The 18,424-nt window shown below is 44.1% G+C and overlaps 1 protein-coding gene across 3 annotated transcripts in view; it reads left to right on the forward strand.

Moving 5' to 3' along the window:
* Positions 1–9,569: 9,569 nt before the first annotated feature.
* PPM1D (protein phosphatase, Mg2+/Mn2+ dependent 1D) overlaps positions 9,570–18,424 on the forward strand; it is a 57,203-nt gene continuing 48,348 nt past the window's right edge. Inside the window, exon 1 of one of the 3 annotated variants that reach the window (XM_043482190.1) lies at positions 9,570–10,287. In XM_043482190.1, the coding sequence (XP_043338125.1) occupies positions 9,816–10,287 (472 nt within the window). In that variant the 5' untranslated portion in view covers positions 9,570–9,815. The remainder of the gene's footprint in view (positions 10,288–18,424) is intronic. The other 2 variants (XM_043482207.1, XM_043482199.1) reach the window with 2 other exon arrangements.

The following is an 18,424-nucleotide window of genomic DNA, read 5'->3' on the forward strand; positions in this document are numbered from 1 at the left end:
TTATATGATAGAGATATAGGGAGGCTAGGGACTTCCCAGGTGGCACTAGTGGTAAAGAATCCACCTGCCAATGCAGGAGAAGTAAGAGATGCAGGTTTGATCCTTGGGTCAGGAAGATCCCCTGGAGGAGGACATGGCACCCACTCCAGTATTCTTGCCTGGAGGATCCCGTGGACAGAGGAGCCTGGTGGGCTACAGTCCATAGTGTTGCAGAGAGTCGGACACGACTGAGCGACTTAGCATGCGTGCACAGGGAGTCTATTTTAGATAGGATTAGTAAACTGAGATCTGAATAGCAAAAAGAAGCCATCCTTTTGAAGATGGTAGAGTGGAGATAGCATTCTAAGGAGATGGAATGCTGCTGCTGCTGCTAAGTCGCCTCAGTCGTGTCTGACTCTGTGCGACCCCATAGACGGCAGCCCACCAGGCTCCCCCATCCCTGAGATTCTCCAGGCAAGAACACTGGAGTGGGTTGCCATTTCCTTCTCCAATGCATGAAAGTGAGAAGTGAAAGTGAAGTCGCTCAGTCGTGTCTGACTCTTAGCGACCCCATGGACTACAGCCTACCAGGCTCCTCCATCCATGGGATTTTCCAGGCAAGGGTACTGGAGTGGGTTGCCATTGCCTAAGGAGGTTGAATAGCTAATGCAAAAAGTCTTAAGGCCCTTAAAAACTTGGCTGTTTCAAGGAACAGAAAGGTCTCTGAGGCTGTGACGATAGTGCAGAAGGGGGAATTAAATGTTATTAAATGCTCCAAGCATTTAGGGACAAAGAAGATCATGTAGACCTTCATAAGGAGTTTGTATTTTATTTTAAACGTGATGGGAAGTCACTGAGCGCAGTGAGTAGGGGAATGACTTGATCTGATTTATGGTTTTGAAAGATCAAGATAGTAGCTAGTGGAAAAGGGACTGTAGAGGTGGTTGTGGTTTAGTTGCTAAGTCGTGTCTGACTCTTGAGACTCATGGACTGTAGCCTACCAGAGTCCTCTGTCCATGGGATTTCTCGGGCAAGAAATGGAGTGTGTTGCCATTTCCTTCTCCAGAGGAACCTTCCTGACACAGGGATCAAACTCACGTCTCCTGTGTTGTAGGTGGTCTCCTGTGTTGCAGGCGGATTCTTTATAGCTGAGTCACCTGGGAGGCGCTTACAGAGGTCTAAGAGTGAAAGAAATAAGGCTTGTGAGAAGACTGCTACAGTGGCCTAAGTGAGAGGTGATCGTGGCTTAGAATGGAAAGGTAGTGGTAGACGTAGTGAAAAGTGCTGGGTTTGGTATTGATTTTTTTTTCTTTTTTTTTTTTCCCCATTTATTTTTATTAGTTGGAGGCTAATTACTTTACACTGTTGTAGTGGGTTTTGTCATACATTGACATGAATCAGCCATGGATTTACATGTATTCCCCACCCCGATCCCCCCTCCTACCTCCCTCTCTACCCGATTCCTCTGGGTCTTCCCAGTGCACCATGGTATTGATTTTGAAGATTTAGTCTAAAGGATTTGCTGATAAATTAGAAAGATACAAAAGCAGGCTGAATGCGGAAGAATTGATGGTTTTGAATTGTGGTGCTGGAGAAGACTCTTGAGAGTCACTTGGACTGCAAGGAGATCAAACCAGGCCATCCTAAAGGAAATCAACCCTGAATAGTCATTGAAAGGACTGATGCTGAAGCTGAAGCTCCAATACTTTGGCCACCTGATGCAAAAAGTCAACTCACTGGTAAAGTCCCTGATGCTGGGAAAGACTGAGGGCAGGAGGAGAAGGGGGTGACAGAGGATGAGATGGTTTGATATTATCACTGACTCAGCGGACATGAATTTGAGCAAACTCCGGGAGATAGGGAAGGACAAGGGAGCCTGGCATGCTGCAGTCCATGGGGTTTCAGAGAGTCGGCCACGACTTAGCAACTGAACAACGACAACAAAAAGGGGGACGGAAAATGGAGAAAAGAGAGGAATAAAAAACTCCATTGTTCTTTGACTTGAACAGCCTGGTGGACGATGATGCTTTTTGATATTGGCAAGACAAGGAGGAGGAGATATGGAGAAGAAATCAAGAGTTTGTTATTGCCATGTGAAAATGAAATGCCCATTAGACACTCATGTGGAACTGTCAAGTGTGCAGACGCATGCAGAATCTGGGATTCAGGGTAAAGTTCAGACTGGAGATACACATTTGGGAGTCATCAGTGAACAATAGTTTTTAGAACATTGGTCCTGAATGGTGTTGCCTGGGAAGAGTGTACAGGAAAAGAGGGGAGCCTATGACAAAGCCCTGAGTGCTCCCAACAACCTGAAGACTAGCTGGGGTTAAATAAGCAAAAGAAAATGAAAAGGGGGGGGTCCCTTAATGAGGAGAAAGAAACCTAGTGTGGTCTCTCACAAGCTAAGAGAACCAAGTTTCCAGAAGGAAGCATATTAAGTTTCAAGAAGGAAATAGTGTCTGCACTTGCTGCTTCAGTTGGAACAGAAGTAAGTTCAGAACAGTCATCATAAGCTTTGGAAACAGAGAGGTCTGGTTATGACATAAAAACAGTCTTAGCATTAGTGGGATGGTTGCTTAACTGGATTGGGTTAAGGAGGAATTATGAGGTAGGAATTGGAAGTAGACTCTAGAAAGAGACAAATCTTTAAAACTTTTTTTAAGAGAGGGAGCAGAGAAATTGAGTAGAATGAGTCAAGGTAGCTTTTGTCATTATTATTTTTGTTAAAACACAAACCAGAACATATCTGTACAAAGATGGAAATAATCCAGTAGAAAAGGAGAAACTGATGAGGTAGTAATCTCGGAGAGACAGCAGTGACTGGTCTTGAAGGGCAATCTTAGCTCCTTGTCCAGGAATTGAACCTGGGTAGCCTGTATAAAGGAGAAGGCACTGGTGACCCACTTCAGTACTCTTGCCTGGAGAATCCAGGACGGATTCTGGTAGGCTGCAGTCCATGGGGTCGCTAAGAATCGGACACGACTGAGCGACTTCACTTTCACTTTTCACTTTCAGGCATTGGAGAAGGAAATGGCAACCCACTCCAGTGTTCTTGCCTGGAGAATCCCAGGGACAAGGGAGCCTGGTGGGCTGCCGTCTATGGGGTCGCACAGAGTCAGACACGACTGATGTGACTTAGCAGCAGCAGCAGCCTGTATAAAAACCAGGAATCCAGGGCTCCCTCTGCAATGCCCAGAAAATGATGCAAACCTTGCTTACAACCCCTTCAAAGCACTCTTCTTAAGTCTCAAACTTTCAAAAAAAACAAACCAGGAATCCTAGCCACCATACCAGCAAGAGCTAGAGGCTAAAAGCAAAGTAGCCCTGGCTCTTTCCCCACATTTGAAAGCAAGAATGCTTCAAGGAGGCAAAAACTGTAAAAACAGGAACAAACTTTATTACTGGAGACACAGAACAGTGTATGGGAGAGCATACAAAGAAACAGTTTATGTCAGAAACTAGGCAGAAATACACACCCAGAGAGGAGTGTAGGCATCCTGAATGAGGAGCCCAGTAAAAAAGTGACTTAAATTACTTACATAAGACACTCCTTCTGGGTCTTTGTTTGCACTGGCTAATTATCTTGTTTCTTTCTTCACACGTGACTGGTCCTAGGATCCTCCTCAGGACGCATGCACAACATTTTTTAAGATGGATCCTATTGCAGAGGCCTACGGGTGCAAGTCCACACTTATTGTGGGGTGGAACCCTCTCCCTTTTCAACCTCCAAGAAAGCCTCCCTGCTCATGTACAGTCTAGGAAGTCTTCCTTGACCTCAAGAGTGGCAACCTTATCTCTTTAGCAGAGCTCAGCTTTGTCACTAGCTTTGTCCTTGGAGTGTCTGGGTGAGAACAGAGCTTGGATCTTACTCCACTTGACAAACACCAGCTGTCCAGCCTAGCTCAGTTCCGTTCAGTCGCTGAGTCCAACTCTTCAGTTTCCAACTCTTTGTGACCCCATGGACTGCGGCACACCAGGCTTCCCTGTCCATCACCAACTCCCAGAGCTTGCTCAAACTCATGTCCATCGAGTTGGTGATGCCATCCAACCATCTCATCCTCTGCCGTCCCCTTCTCCTCCTGCCCTCAGTCTTTCCCAGCATCAGGGTCTTTTCCAATGAGTCGGTTCTTCACATCAGGTGGCCAAAGTATTGGAGTTTCAGCTTCAACATCAGTCCTTCCAGTGAATATCCAGGACTGATTTCCTTTAGGATGGACTGGTTGGATCTCCTTGCAGTCCAAGGGACTCTCAAGAGTCTTCTCCAACACCACAGTTCAAAAGCATCAATTCTTCAGTGCTCAGCTTTCTTTACAGTCCAACTCTCACATTCAAACATGACTCCTGGAAAAACCATACCTTTGACTAAATGGACCTTTGTTGGCAAAGTAATGTCTCTGCTTTTTAATATGTTGTCTAGTTTTGTCATAGCTTTTCTTCCAAGGAGCAAGTGTCTTTTAATTTCATGGCTGCAGTCACCATCTGCAGTGATTCTGGAGCCCAAGAAAATGAAATCTTTCACTATTTCTATTGTTTCCCCATCTATTTGCCATGATTTCCCCATCTATTTCCCATCTATTTGTCCAGGCCAGGGGCCCACCTATCTCCTACCTTCATAAGAGCAAGAAAGGATAATTGGTGGAGCAGAGCTCTTGAGAGGAGAGGAAACAGGAACTAGAATACAAATTGAGGGGATGCGTTTAATGGTAACATGCCTGTAATGGTAACAAGGAGGATGAGGTATGGAGAAGCCAGGGTGTTGGATGGAAAACATGATTAATATTTTGAAACATAAAGTGGCTGAGAAGTGATAAAAATAATGGAAGATGGGAAGACAGTGATCCATGAACAAATGAAAGGGGAGTTAACAGGGATCAGTTGGTGACAACATCTTGGCACGGTGGCAGTTGGCATTACCTTTAAAAGAGTTTGTGTAGTGTTGAGTTAAAAAAAGAGTCACAACCTAAAAGTTGACACTTCTGTTTTATTCAGTGGGAATTTTTAGGACTTCAAGCCTGGGAGAGAGCATTTCAAGTGACCCTGAGAGAACTGCTCTGGGCAGGGGGAGGAGTCAGGTTATATAGAAGTTTGCAACAAAGGGTAGGTAATCTGAACATCAGAAGTATTTTCATAAATTAAAGAAAACCAGATATCTCAAGTTTAGGAGTTTAGCCCTTTTCTATGTATGGCAACATGCAAGAGTCTAGGCTCACTTTTCATATACATCTCGGCTATCTGGGGCCAGTATCGCATTTCTCCTCAGTGCTCACCATAGGGAGTGGCTGCAGCCTAAAAGCTGCCGGATGCTAGGTGTTGTTCTCCTTCCTGGTTGCCCTGGAAGGCTGGAATTGTTGATGATTATGACACCCTTGTTTATTGATATGGCAGGAAATACTCCATTTCTCAGTTGGGACTTCCCTCGTGTTCTAGAGGTTAAGAATCCACCTGCCAATGCAGGCGATGGGGGTTCGATCCTGGATCTAGGAAGATCCCACATGCCACAGGGCAAATAACCCTTGTACCACAACTATTGAGCTGGAGTGCCCCAACTACTTAGCCTATGCTGCAAATACCAAAGCCCACATGCTTAGACTGACTGCAATGAAAAGTCTGAGCACCACAACTAGAGAAAGAAAGAAAGAAAAAAAATAGAGCTTGCGGGTTTTAAGGAGAAAGGAAGAGAAATGATTAAATGATTTGGGGCAACATGAGAAGTTGGTTCAAATATAAGAATACCTATGAGAGGAATAATATTCTCCTGTACTTGAAATGTTGTAAGGGAGGTGAGAAAAGAGAAGTTAAAGACAAAGGAGAAAAGGAAAGATATATTCATCTGAATGCAGAGTCCCAAAGAACAGTAAGGAGAGATAAGAAAGCCTTCCTCAGTGATCAGTGCAAAGAAATAGAGGAAAACAATAGAATGTGAAAGACTAGAGATCTCTTCAAGAAAATTAGATATAACAACAGCACATTTCATGCAAAGATGGGCACATTAAAGGACAGAAATGGTATGGACCTAACAGAAGCAGCAGATACTAAGAAAAGGTGGCAAGAATACACAGAACTATACAAAAAAGATCTTAATGACCCAGATAACCACAATGGTGTGATCACTCACCTAGAACCAGACATCCTGGAATGTGAAGTCAAGTGGGCCTTAGGAAGCATCACTACAAACAAAGCTAATGGAGGTGATGGAATTCCAGCTGAGCAAGCTATTTCAACTCCTAAAATATGATGCTGTTTAAGTAATGCACTCAATATGCCAGCAAATTTGGAAAACTCAGCAGTGGCCACAGGACTGGAAAAGGTCAGTTTTCATTCCAATCCCAAAGAAAGGCAATGCCGAAGAATGTTCGAACTACCGCACAACTGCACTAATCTCATGTGCTAGCAACGTAATGCTCAAAATTCTCTAAGTGAGGCTTCAACAGTACATGAACTGAGAACTTCAAGATGTTCAAGCTGGATTTAGAAAAGGCAGAGGAATCAGATATTAAATTGCCAACATCCATTGGATCATCAAAAAAGCAAGCGAGTTCCAGAAAAAGTCTACTTCTGCTTTATTGACTACGCCAAAGTCTTTCACTGTGTGAATCACAACAAACTGTGGAAAATTCTTAAGGAGATGGGAATACCAGATCACCTTACCTGCCTCCTGAGAAATCTGTATGCAGGTCAAAAAGTAACAGTTAGAACTGGACATGGAACAATGGACTGGTTCCAAATTGGGAAAGGAGTACGTCAAGGCTGTATATTGTCCCTGCTTATTTAACTTATATGCAGAGTACATCCTGCTAAATGCCGGGCTGGAAGAAGCACTAGCTGGAATCAAAGAATGCTGGGAGAAATATCAATAACCTCAGATATGCAGACGATACCACCCTTATGGCAGAAAGTGAGGAGGAACTGAAGAGTCTCTTGATGAAAGTGAATGAGAAGAGTGAAAAAGTTGACGTAAAACTTAACATTCAGAAAACTAAGATCATGGCATCCTGTCCCACCACTTCATGGCAAATAGATGGGGAAACAATAGAAACAGAGACAGACTTTATTTTCTTGGGCCTCAAAGTCACTGCAGATGGTGACTGCAGCCATGAAATTAAAATACGCTTGCTCCTTGAAAGAAAAGCTATGACCAACCTAGACAGCATATTAAAAAGCTGAGACATTACTTTACCAACAAACGTCCTATAGTCAAAGCTATGGTTTTTCCAGTAGTCATGTATGGATGTGAGTTGGACTGTAAAGAAAGCTGAGCACTGAAGAATTGATGCTTTTAACTGTGGTGTTGGAGAAGACTCTTGAGAGTCCCTTGGACTGCAAGGAGATCAAACCGGGCAACCCTAAAGGAAATCAGTCCTGAATATTTATTGGAGGGACTGATGCTGAAGATCCAATACTTTGGTCACCTGATGCAAAGAACTGACTCATTGGAAAAGACCTTGATGCAGGGAAAGATTGAAGGTGGGAGGAGAAGGACGACAGAGGATGAGATGGTTGGATGGCGTCACCAACTCAATGGACATGAGTTTGGGCAAGCTCTGGGAGTTGGTGATGGACAGGGAGGCCTGGCAGGTGCTGCAGTCCATAGGGTCACAAAGAGTCAGAAATGACTGAGCAACTGAACTGAACTGAAGGGAGGTAGTTCTGCTAGGCAATAAACCAGTCTTCCCAGGTGGCTTAGAGGTAAAGAATCTGCCTGTTAATGCAGGTGATGTAGGTTCAATCTTTGGGTCAGGCAGATCCCCTGGAGTAGGAAATGGCAACTCATTCCAGTATTCTTGCCTGGAAAATCCCATGGACAGACGAGCCTTCTGGGTTACAGTCCATGGGGTTGCAAAGAGCTGCACACTACTGAAGACACACACACTAGCTTTCTGTCAGAACAGGAAGTTGATGGGAAGATTTAGAGAAGAGGTGAAGTATAGAGGAAATGGGTGATAACAGATGTTGAAATCTAAAGGGTGGAGTGAAACGTTTAGGATGGTTGATGAAGAGCAGGGTACTGAATCAGATTAAAAGACAGAGAGAGTAGCATGGAGATGTTAATCAGGGTAATGATAGATGACCCTGAGGCTATCCGGTTGTGACTGAATGAAAAGGATTGTAGAACGGAGAGATTATCTATTTTGTAATCTCTTAGAATGGAAAGGAAGGTTGGTAAACTGTTTAAGAAGAGCAATACAGAGCTACACAAAGTGTTCTTTCAGTTGTTGTGTTATGGAGGATACCAGACTAGAATAGCTGATATTTCTCTTGGGTTTTTTTCATTTATTAATAGTTATGAAATATAGGCTATAATTTCCTTCCAGTATTATAATGGTCAGGTTTTGATGACAGGATTATGATCATCTTTCAGAACACGCTGGGATTTTTTTCCCCGAGTGTTTTTACACCCTGGAACCACCTGGCCTAGTGCATTTTGATGCAGGGTGTTATCTTTGAGTACATTTTCAATTTAATTGATCTAGTCAGATTTGCTACATTTTGAAATGGTTTTTATTTATACCTTATTGTTAGAAGGATTTTCCCGATTTTATGTCTTGTGTCACATGTCCAAAAATGAACATTTTTCTCATTCCCAGAGCTAGCATCATTCTACTTGAAAAACCTCCAAGGCTCTACTGGAAAGAACACAAAGCGGCCAAAAACTGACAAAGTGAATTTTAAATTGATTCCCAAGAACGTTTGCTGCTGACAACATACCAACCTGCCCACTCCGAGGCTTGCTTTAGTGCTGTTGAAATCCGTGCAAAGATTTTAGCTCATAGATTGTAACTTGCTGGGAGAAGACGCGGGAAGGTAACCGAACTGTTGGAGCCGTGTAGCGCTAGGCAGTTTAACCTATTTTCAAGTGATCCCACCAAAGGAGTAAAATGCTTGCACCCAGGGCTCGTGGGAAAAACTACTACTTTCAACAAAAGCTGAAAAGATGTTAAAGAAAAAAAAAAAAAGGAAAAATATAAGCCTTTCAGTCTCCAACGTACGTGAAACGAGACTGGGTAGCCGACCAGATGGAAATCCCGTTTTCTTAACACAGATTGGATTTGCGCTGTCAACTCCCGGTCGGATCCATCCCACCCAAATCCAGCTCAGTGGTGGCATGCTTTATCTCCCCAGCCTGTTCCCAAACCACCTTCCGAAGTGAGGTTTCCCGCCATTTCAGTTAAGAAATGGAAGGTCTCTTCCCGGCAGATTTTCCGGGCTCGCTGGAGGCCCGAGCCCACACGGCTTTCCCCGCAAGGCAAGCAGCGGCACGCCCTGGGCGGCCGCAAGCATCGTGACCCCGGGGGTTGAGCCAAAAGGTGACAGCAGACTAGCAGATAAAGCGTTTTAGCACCCGCCGAAAAAGCCGGAGGGCGAAAACCGCCAGCTGTGGCGAAGCGAACGCCGGGCGGGTAGGGCGCGGGCCCAGCGCCCGCGCGGGTCAAAAGGGAGGAGCGCGGCCGTTGTAGGGAGGAGCGAGGCTTGGGGGCGGAGGGCGGGCGCGCGCGCCAACTCGACTCCGGATTGGCCGGCTCCGGAGAGCCGAATGACGTCAGCCGGCGAGAACGTCGGATTTGTGTGGTGGGCGCGGGCGGGCGGCGGGGGAGGCCTACTGCGCAGGCGCAGCGGCTGGGCTCCGTCCGCCCCCGGCTTTCGGGCCCAGCTCTCGCGGACAAGTCCCGACATCGCGCGCGCCCCCCCCCAACCTCCGCCCTCCGGGACCGCCCCCTCCCCCGGCTCGGCCTCGTCGGAGATAAACAATAGTTGGCTGGCGAGCGCCGAGGGTGCCTCCCGCCGCGGGGACTCGGCGGGCCGCGCGGGACCGGCGGGATCGCGGCCAGCCGGCCATGGCGGGGCTGTACTCGCTGGGAGTGAGCGTCTTCTCCGACCAGGGCGGGAGGAAGTACATGGAGGACGTTACTCAGATCGTGGTGGAGCCCGAGCCGGCGGCCGAAGAAGAACCCTCGCTGCGGCGATCGCCCTCGCGGCCGCCGCCTCCGCCGCGGTCACCGCCGCCCCCGGCCGGCGGCGAAGTGTCGGGGAGAGGCGGCGCCGGGGCCGCCCGGGAGGCTCCCGCGGCGCCGCCGGACGCCGGGGCCTCGCCGGCTCCCGGCCGCTGCTGCCGCCGCCGCTCCTCGGTGGCCTTCTTCGCCGTGTGCGACGGGCACGGCGGGCGGGAGGCGGCGCAGTTCGCCCGCGAGCACCTGTGGGGTTTTATCAAGAAGCAGAGGGGCTTCACGTCGTCCGAGCCGGCGAAGGTGTGCGCCGCCATCCGCAAAGGCTTCCTCGCCTGTCATCTCGCCATGTGGAAGAAGCTGGGTGAGTTCCCCGGCTTGCTGCGACCGCCCCCCTCCTCTTCTCCCAGCAGTTCGGGTCTTTCTGTCGCGCCGGCCCCGCGAGCCCCCCAACCCCCGGCCACCGAGGGCGCTCTGTCTGTCCATTGACGGGAGGGAAAACTCCTGGGTCTCTCAGCGCGCTTTCCAGGATGGGGGGCTCCGGGCAAACGAAAGTGGCTTTTCGGAAGGAGGGGGTTGAGGTCTCCTTTCCGAAGTCCCTCGCTTTATTTCCACCGCTCCCCGCCCCCCGGCCAGGATCGGTGGGCAGCCGTCCCCTCCTCCCTTCGCTACTCCACTCTGGTGGCAGCCAGCCGGAGAGCGTGTTTGAAACCTGGCGCCAGATTTTGGCCAAAAGATGCACTGAAGACGTGTTGCTACCCAAGACGCGCGAAGGAAGCGGGAGATGGCAAAAAAAAAAAAAAAGTGTCTCCTTCGAATCTGTCATAATTTTGCCTTTGAAGGGCTTGTTCCTATCGGTGGCCTCCTACCGGCGGTGACAGGCCTCCAAAATTGAGCCCGGGTGACTGGTAGTTGGAGTAAGCTGTTGGCTATAGTAGAGAGGCTAAAAAGTTGTCATCCAGCGACTTAGTCTTGGAAAGGAATTCGGTATGGTGGTCATGAAATGTTTCTAGAATCTTTACGCTTGTACTGCTTATGAAAAGCAAAAGCGCAGAATGGGTTCTTACCACTTAAACTGGCCCCGTTACCGGGATGTGTTAAATTCAGCTTAGGGCTTTTCAAAAGTGCCCCCCACCCTTTTTTTTAACCCTTTGGTACTTGCCTTAGCTAATTGATGTCAGAGAGTTCTGAACAGTGTCCACGTAAAAGTGCTTGTAAATTGTAGATACCCATCAAAGTAGGAAGAGATAAAGAATTATTGATGTGCCAAAAGGAGTTGGAGACCCTAATTTCTAAAAATTCGATGTAGTTGTAGTTCCATCGAAGCTTTGAATGTGTTCTAAAGCAGCCGATGTTTCTGTACCCAACCTATGTTATCATACAGAGTTGTAGGTGCTTAGGCTTTGCCGTGAATGAATGGCTTGAATCTTTTTTAAGAGAAAACACAATACCGCTTCTGTTATTTAAGAAAGTCCTCTTGTTTAAGGTAGCATAATGTTGCTTTATTTTCAGCAGAGGGACAGAGACATAAAGAAGAGTGTAAAGGTTAATCAAATACAGAACATTTTTAAAAGGTATTGTCATAGAGTTGTAGACTAGCTTCCTTCAAAGTCTGTTTTCTATTTGCCTGGATTTCTGCCAAGAATTATTTGATTGACTCATAGAACCTCCAGTCTGCCTGTGGGAGGCTGTTTCATCCAATCCCAGAGGCCCCTATTATGGATTTGTTTTGTTTTTGTGTAGGCAGAGCACAGCTGAAAGCACCAGCAGCATATTCCAGAAATTTGTCATTTCATTGCTTGCAGGGCAAGTGGGAGTGGACAGCAAGACAAGATAGAGGAAAATTAGACACAGAGAATATTTAGAGTCCTGTGTATTTTGCCTTACACTTGGAGCAACATAAATTTGCCATGTGTTTCCACTGAAAGGATAAAATATAAGCCCTGTTACTTGAACATTTTTTTAATAAAGCAGAAATCCTGCTGTTAAATGTGAATGTGTATGTCTTTTGACATATATGTACTTTTTGAACCAAGATTTATACACCAAGTGTTAAAGCTTACTTTGTACCCACAGTTAACCTTATACTCCATCATCGAAACTTGAAGAAAAAAAGAGTAGGCTACATGTATGGAAGTCTTGACAAACACAGTCTTCCTGTGTGTCAGATTATAGTAGTGGTTCTCAAACTTTTTGCTATCAGAACGCTTTGTACTCACATGATTCAGGGTTCTAAGCAGCTTTTGTTTATGTGGGCTACATTTATCATATTTTACTGTGTGAGAAGTTAAAACTGAGAAATTTAGGGGCTTCCCTGGTGTGCCAGTGGTTAAGAATCTGCAAGGGATGCCAGTTCCATCCCTGGTCTGGGAAGATCCCAAATGCCATGCAACAACTAAGCCTGGGAGCCATAACTACCTGAGCCCTGCGCTGCAACGGCTACAGCCTGGATGCCTAGAGCCCAGGCTCTGCAGCAAGAGAAGCCGCTGCAATGAGAAACCCAAGAACTGCAGTGTTAAGAGTAACCCCCTGTCGCTGCAACTAGAGAAAGCCCGCATGCAGCAATGGAGACCCACCACAGCTAAAAAACAAAATAAATAAATCTTTAAAAAAACCACACAAACCCAAAACTGAGAAATTAATGAAATTTAATCTCTTAAAAATAAGCTTATTGTGTATTGACATTTTAAAGTGAAAAATCACTTTTCCCCCTAAAATAAGAAATATTGAAATAAATATTCTAATCTTTTGCCCATTTTTTGTTTCTTTGAGTTTTGAGAGATCTTAATATATTCTGGATACAAGACATTAATTAGATATACAATTCGAAAACATTTTCTCCCAGTCTGCAGCTTGTCTTTTCATTATTTTAGCATTGTTTTTTAAAGAGAAATTTTTAATTTTGGTTAAATCAAATTTATCAAGTTGCTTTATATGGACTATGTTTTTGATATCCTAATAAAATTTTTTTTTGGTCTAAAAAAATAATATTCCTGTATCTGCCTCTACATTCAGTCTGTTTTGGTTAGTGAAGTATGTAAAGGAAAGGCAGTCTCACACACATGTAGTAGAAAAAGGGAGGAATAGTTTGTCTTTTCGGATAATTGTGGATATTCCACCCCAAAGTGGTAGTTTCTTAAGATTAGTCAAAGTGGAATCTGAAACATCATCAATGAACTTTTCTATTTTAACAGTAAGAGCCATTGGTTTCTCTTGCACTTTGAATCAGCCTTTTATCCACATGTGTTCTTGTGGCATGGCACATGAGTCATTTGGAAAATAATGGTTCACTGGATTATGTAGATCTTCCAAGTATTGATGCATTTCATTATACAATATTAAAGTACCCACATTTGGTAATATCACTGATCTCATCAGAAAAGTCTTAAGCTTGGGAAGTTATCAAGTTTATTGTCATCACTACAAGGTAGTGGATACACATATTCTAAACTGTGAGGTTTGGGGACTTCCCTGCTGGTCCAGTGGTTATGAATCTGCTTTGCAATGCAGGGGACTGAGATTCCATCCCTGGTTGGGGAACTAAGATCCCATTTGCTTCAGAGCAACTGAGCCCACGGGCCTGTAAGCAGTGAGCCTGCATGCTACAACTAGAGAGTACATGCACCATGAGGAAAGATCCCACGTGATGCAATAAAGATCCTGAGTGTTGCAACTAACACCCAACTCAGCCAAATAAATATGAGGTTTTAAGCAGCAGTTCGAAGTTTATCGCTGGCAACAAATACTGTCAGTTTTTCTTGAAAAACTTCATTTTGAAAAAAATGTATGCCAAATGCCCAAGTCTTTCTTTTTTTTGGCTGTGCCTTTTGGCTTGCTGCATCTCGGTGTCCTGACCAGGGACACAGCAGTGAAAGGCCACAGACCTGGGACTTCCCTAGTGGTCCAGTGGCTAAGTGCCTTCCCAGTGCACGGGGCCCAGGTTTGATCCCTGGTTGGGGAACTAGATTCCACATGCCAAAAACTAAGCATTCTGGAGACTAAAAAAGATTCCGTGTGCTACATTGAAGAGTAAAAATCCCACGTGCTTCTACTAAGACCTGGAGTGAAAGTGTGAAAGTCGCTTGGTTGTGTCTAACTCTTCGCGACCCCTTGGACTGTATAGTCCATGGAATTCTCCAGGCCAGAATACTAGTGTGGGTAGCCTATCCCTTCTCCAGCGGATCTTCTGGACCCAGGAATTGAACTGGGGTCTCCTGCATTGCAGGTTGATTCTTTACCAACTGAGCAATGAAGAATGAATAACTAAATAATACCTGGAACAGCCAAATAAATAAATATATATAAAAAGAAAGGCTAGAACCCTAACCACTAGACCTCAGGGAATTCCCTGCTTAGGTCTTACTAAGTCATTTTTATCAGTCTTTCAAGTAAAACTGATGGTCTGTGAAAATTGTGGCTACTTCTTTCCATAATTCACTCAATCACAGTGCTTTTCCTCTTCACAGCCATACTATGCAACAGAAGCTGTTCATGCACCTTCCCTTCTTGCCTTACAGAATGTTGAAAAGACATGTATTTGTGTGTGGAAGTTTAATAAAATTAATTTTTATTGCATCATCAAGGACATTCATAAGTTAAAATGGTCCCCCCCCCTTTTTTTTAAACCAGCTGAGCCACAAGGGAAGCCCTCCCTTTTCTTTTTTTAAACTGTAAGAGAGTGGCTATATTTTTCTGACTTTGAGGCATGTGGAATCTTTAGTTTCCCAATTAGAAATCAAATCCAATCCCCTGCATTGAAAGTGCAGAGTCAACCACTGGACTGCCAGGGACGTCACTGGTTATAGTGCATAGGGGACTACTAGTTCACTTTGGTATCACTGCCTTGATTCCTGCTAAGGCAACAGCAGTTTTACTAGCCACTGCTTTTCAACCATCAGTACAGATGTCAACACAGTGAAAAGGGCAAATAAACTCAGAATTATTATGAAAATGGTTTTGGTCTTGTGGAATTCCTGTAAAGATGATTCGCACCATTGTGAGATAAGTGCTGTGTTTTGTCTGTTTCTCAGCTAAATCTTGGGGTCTTCGGGAGCAGAGATACTGCCTTACACATCTTATAGTTAATGTTTTAAGGCTGACCATGCAATTCCTTGCCCAAAGTGGCTGCTAGTTTGGTTGAATTTCTGTGGGTGTGATGGTTAAATTGGTGTTTTTACCTTTTTTTTTTTAATTAAAAAATTTCCCCCTTTAAAAATTATAATGTGTATGCATAAGATTTACCATCTTAGCCAGTTTTAGGTGTATAATTCAGTGGCATTAAGTATATTCATAGGATTGTGCAACAATTACCACTCTACATTTTCAGAACTCATCCATTACCCAAATGTAAATTCAGTACTCATTAAACAGTAACTTCCCATTATCCTCTTCTCCAGCCCTGGTAAACCTCTATTTTACTTCCAGTTGCTATTCACCTCTTCTAGGTATCTCATATAACCAGAGCCATATAACATTTGCCCTTTTTGAATTTTATTTCATTTAGCATGATGTCTTTAAGGTTTGTCCAAATTGTAGCACGTGTCAGAATTTTCTTCCTTTTTAAGGCTGAATGATATTCCACTGTATACACACACCGCATTTTATCCATTCATCGATTGATATTTGGGTTGTTTCCATCTTTTAATGGTGCTGTGAACTTGAGTGTAGAAGTGTCTGTTTGATTCTCTGTTTTCAGTTCTTTGGGATCTAAACCTGGAAGTGGAATGGCTGGGTCATTTGGTAATTCTGTATTTAACTTTCTGAGGAATCACCAAACTGTCTTCACAGCAGGTGTACTATTTTCCATTGCCACTAGCAGTTCTCCAAGGGTCCCCATTCTTGCCAACATTTGATACTTTCCTTTTCTTAAAAAATAATAGCCATACTAATGGGTGGGGAGGGCTTTGTTATATTTTTGAAGAATGCCTTCTCTGTCTTCCTTCACCACACCCCGTTACTTTTTTTGGCTGCTTCTGACCAGCAGCATCTTAGTGTCCCGATCTGGGATGGATTCCACCCCCCCTGCAGCAGAGGGTGGAGTCTTAACCACTGGACCGCCTGGGAAGTCCCCTAAGTCCTTCTTGATTTATTTAATTACCATTAAGCTTGACCTCTCTGGCATTGTTCAAGTGCTTATATACCCTTGCCAAATTTACAAAGGAATACTTGAATTATCTAAAGATTTTTATATGACTTATTTTTGTCTTGAGGCAGAGGGACTTAATAAATATAGCGTAGAGTGAGAGAGAGTGTGAATATATCCTTGTTTTTCTTGGCCATGCCATGTGGCTTGTGGGATCTTTGTTCCTCAACCAGGGATTGAACCTGGGCCCCCAGCAGTGGGAAGCTTGGAGTCCTAGTCACTGGACTGCTAGTGAATCCCCAACATATCCTCTTTTTGAAAATTACTTACTTGGGCTGCGCTGGGTCTTGCTGTGGCTCATGGCCTCTAGAGCACACAGACTCAGTAGTTGCAGCACGGGCCTAGTTGGAGTGTGTGGGACTTTAACTCCCCCACCAGGGATCGAACCCAGGCCCCCAGCATTGGGAGCGTGGAGTCTTATCCATTGGACTACCAGGGAAGTCCCAACATATTCTTTTAAAAATTTTTTTCACATTATTTTTACTTCTTGATCGTAAGTTACAGTATATGCTTCATTTATGTGTATTCCTATGTGTGGATTTACTATTCCTGTGCTATGCTTGTGTTCTAAGAAATAATGTTTCAAAGTTTATGTGTGCTTCTTTATAGGTTTATTCATTTGAAATAATGTTCTTATTACCCTTTCCTTTTGATAGTTCAGAGAAGACAGTGAACAACATGCAGCTTTTATTCCTTTGAATCATAGTTCATTGACTTACGTTATCAAGAGAACCTTTAGAAAGGTAACAACATACACTTGAATGAAGTGTGATCCCTGATGTGATTACAGGAAATTTGCCACAGTATTTGTAAAGGAAGATGAAATATGGGAAGTTTTATTTTTTTAATTTGTTCAACTGAAAATCAGAGCATTTACTTAAAAGGATATGGCCAAAGGAATGAATTATGAAGAAACTGGTCTTAACCTAAATTGTTGATTCTGTGTTTGGCAGGTAGTTTCCATTATCTTAAATTTAAAGACAGAAACAGAGATGGACAAATGCAGAAGAGGGGCAGAAGGGTAAAGGGAAACAAGAGAAAGCGAGATAGAACTGGGAAGTGTTTATCACTCTGTCGTGTCCCACTCTTTTCAACCGAATGGACTGTAGCCCACCAGGCTCTGCTGACCAGGCTCCAGGCAAGAATGCTGGAGTGGGTTGCCGTTCTCTTCTCCAGGGCATCTTCCAGATCCAGGGATTGAACTTGGGTCTCCTGTATTGCAGGCAGATTCTTTACCATCTGAGCCACCAGGATCTTCCCCAAATTTGAAGAAAACTTTTATTAAATCATGGAATTTTAAGCTTGTATCATTAGTTTCATATTTTTCAGTTTTTTGCTATATATGTACTATTATATTTATGCTATATTTATCAAGTACCAATTTTTTCTATTTCTGTTAATCATTCATTACTTTCCATCAGTATTAGATAATCTCTGCTACCACATGTTGCATGTATCAGTTGTTCATTCCTTTTTTTTCTTCTGAGTGGTATTCCATTGTCTTGATATACCACAGTTTGTTTATCCACTCACCCATTGATAGGCATTTGGATTGTCCACAGCTTTTGCCAGTTACGGATAAAGCTGATGTAAAGCTTTTCTTTACAAGAGTCCACTCATGAATGTAGAAAGAATGATGGAACTAGAAAATTTCATTTGGTAACCATCATAATAGTTGATTCAGCCAAGAAACATCAATAGATACTAAAACTAGTAGGTAAAACTTTGAGGAACAGAATTGCTATAATTAGTTCCCTAGGGGGGCAGTTAGCACACATTGGATGTCTTAAAACAACGTAAATTTATTCTCTCATGGTTCTGGAGGCCAGAAGTCTGAAACCCAGGTGTCAGTAGGGTTGATCCCATTTTGGAGGCTCTGAGGGCGAATCTGTTTCATCCTCTCTTCTAGGTTCTGGTGGCTGGCAGGAATTCATGGCATTTCTTGGCTTGTCAGTCCCCACTGTCTTTATATTGCCTGTGTCTTCTCCCCTTCTGTCTTAAGGACACTTGTCTTTGGATTTAGGACCCACTCTAATCCAGGGTGATCGCTTCTTAAGATCTTTAACCTAATTACGTTTGCAAAGATCCTTTTCCCAAATTAGGTCACATTCACAGCTTCTGCGTGGGCATATCTTTTATTGGTATGGGGGGGGGGCACCATTCAATCCACTCCAAAGGATATTTATGTTGTCTCAGATAATCTCCCTGTGAAATGTATTAATTACAAAAAGAAAAAGATTATAGAGAGAAACCTGGCAGACACTACCTTAATTGAGTGATTCAAAAGTAGCATCACTTTTCGTGGGACAAGTTGAAATAGTATACTGCCTGTAGGGAGATGATCATATTTCTGTGATGT

The sequence above is a fragment of the Cervus canadensis genome, chromosome 1 (assembly GCF_019320065.1).
Source record: "Cervus canadensis isolate Bull #8, Minnesota chromosome 1, ASM1932006v1, whole genome shotgun sequence".
In the NCBI taxonomy this organism is placed as follows: domain Eukaryota; kingdom Metazoa; phylum Chordata; class Mammalia; order Artiodactyla; family Cervidae; genus Cervus; species Cervus canadensis.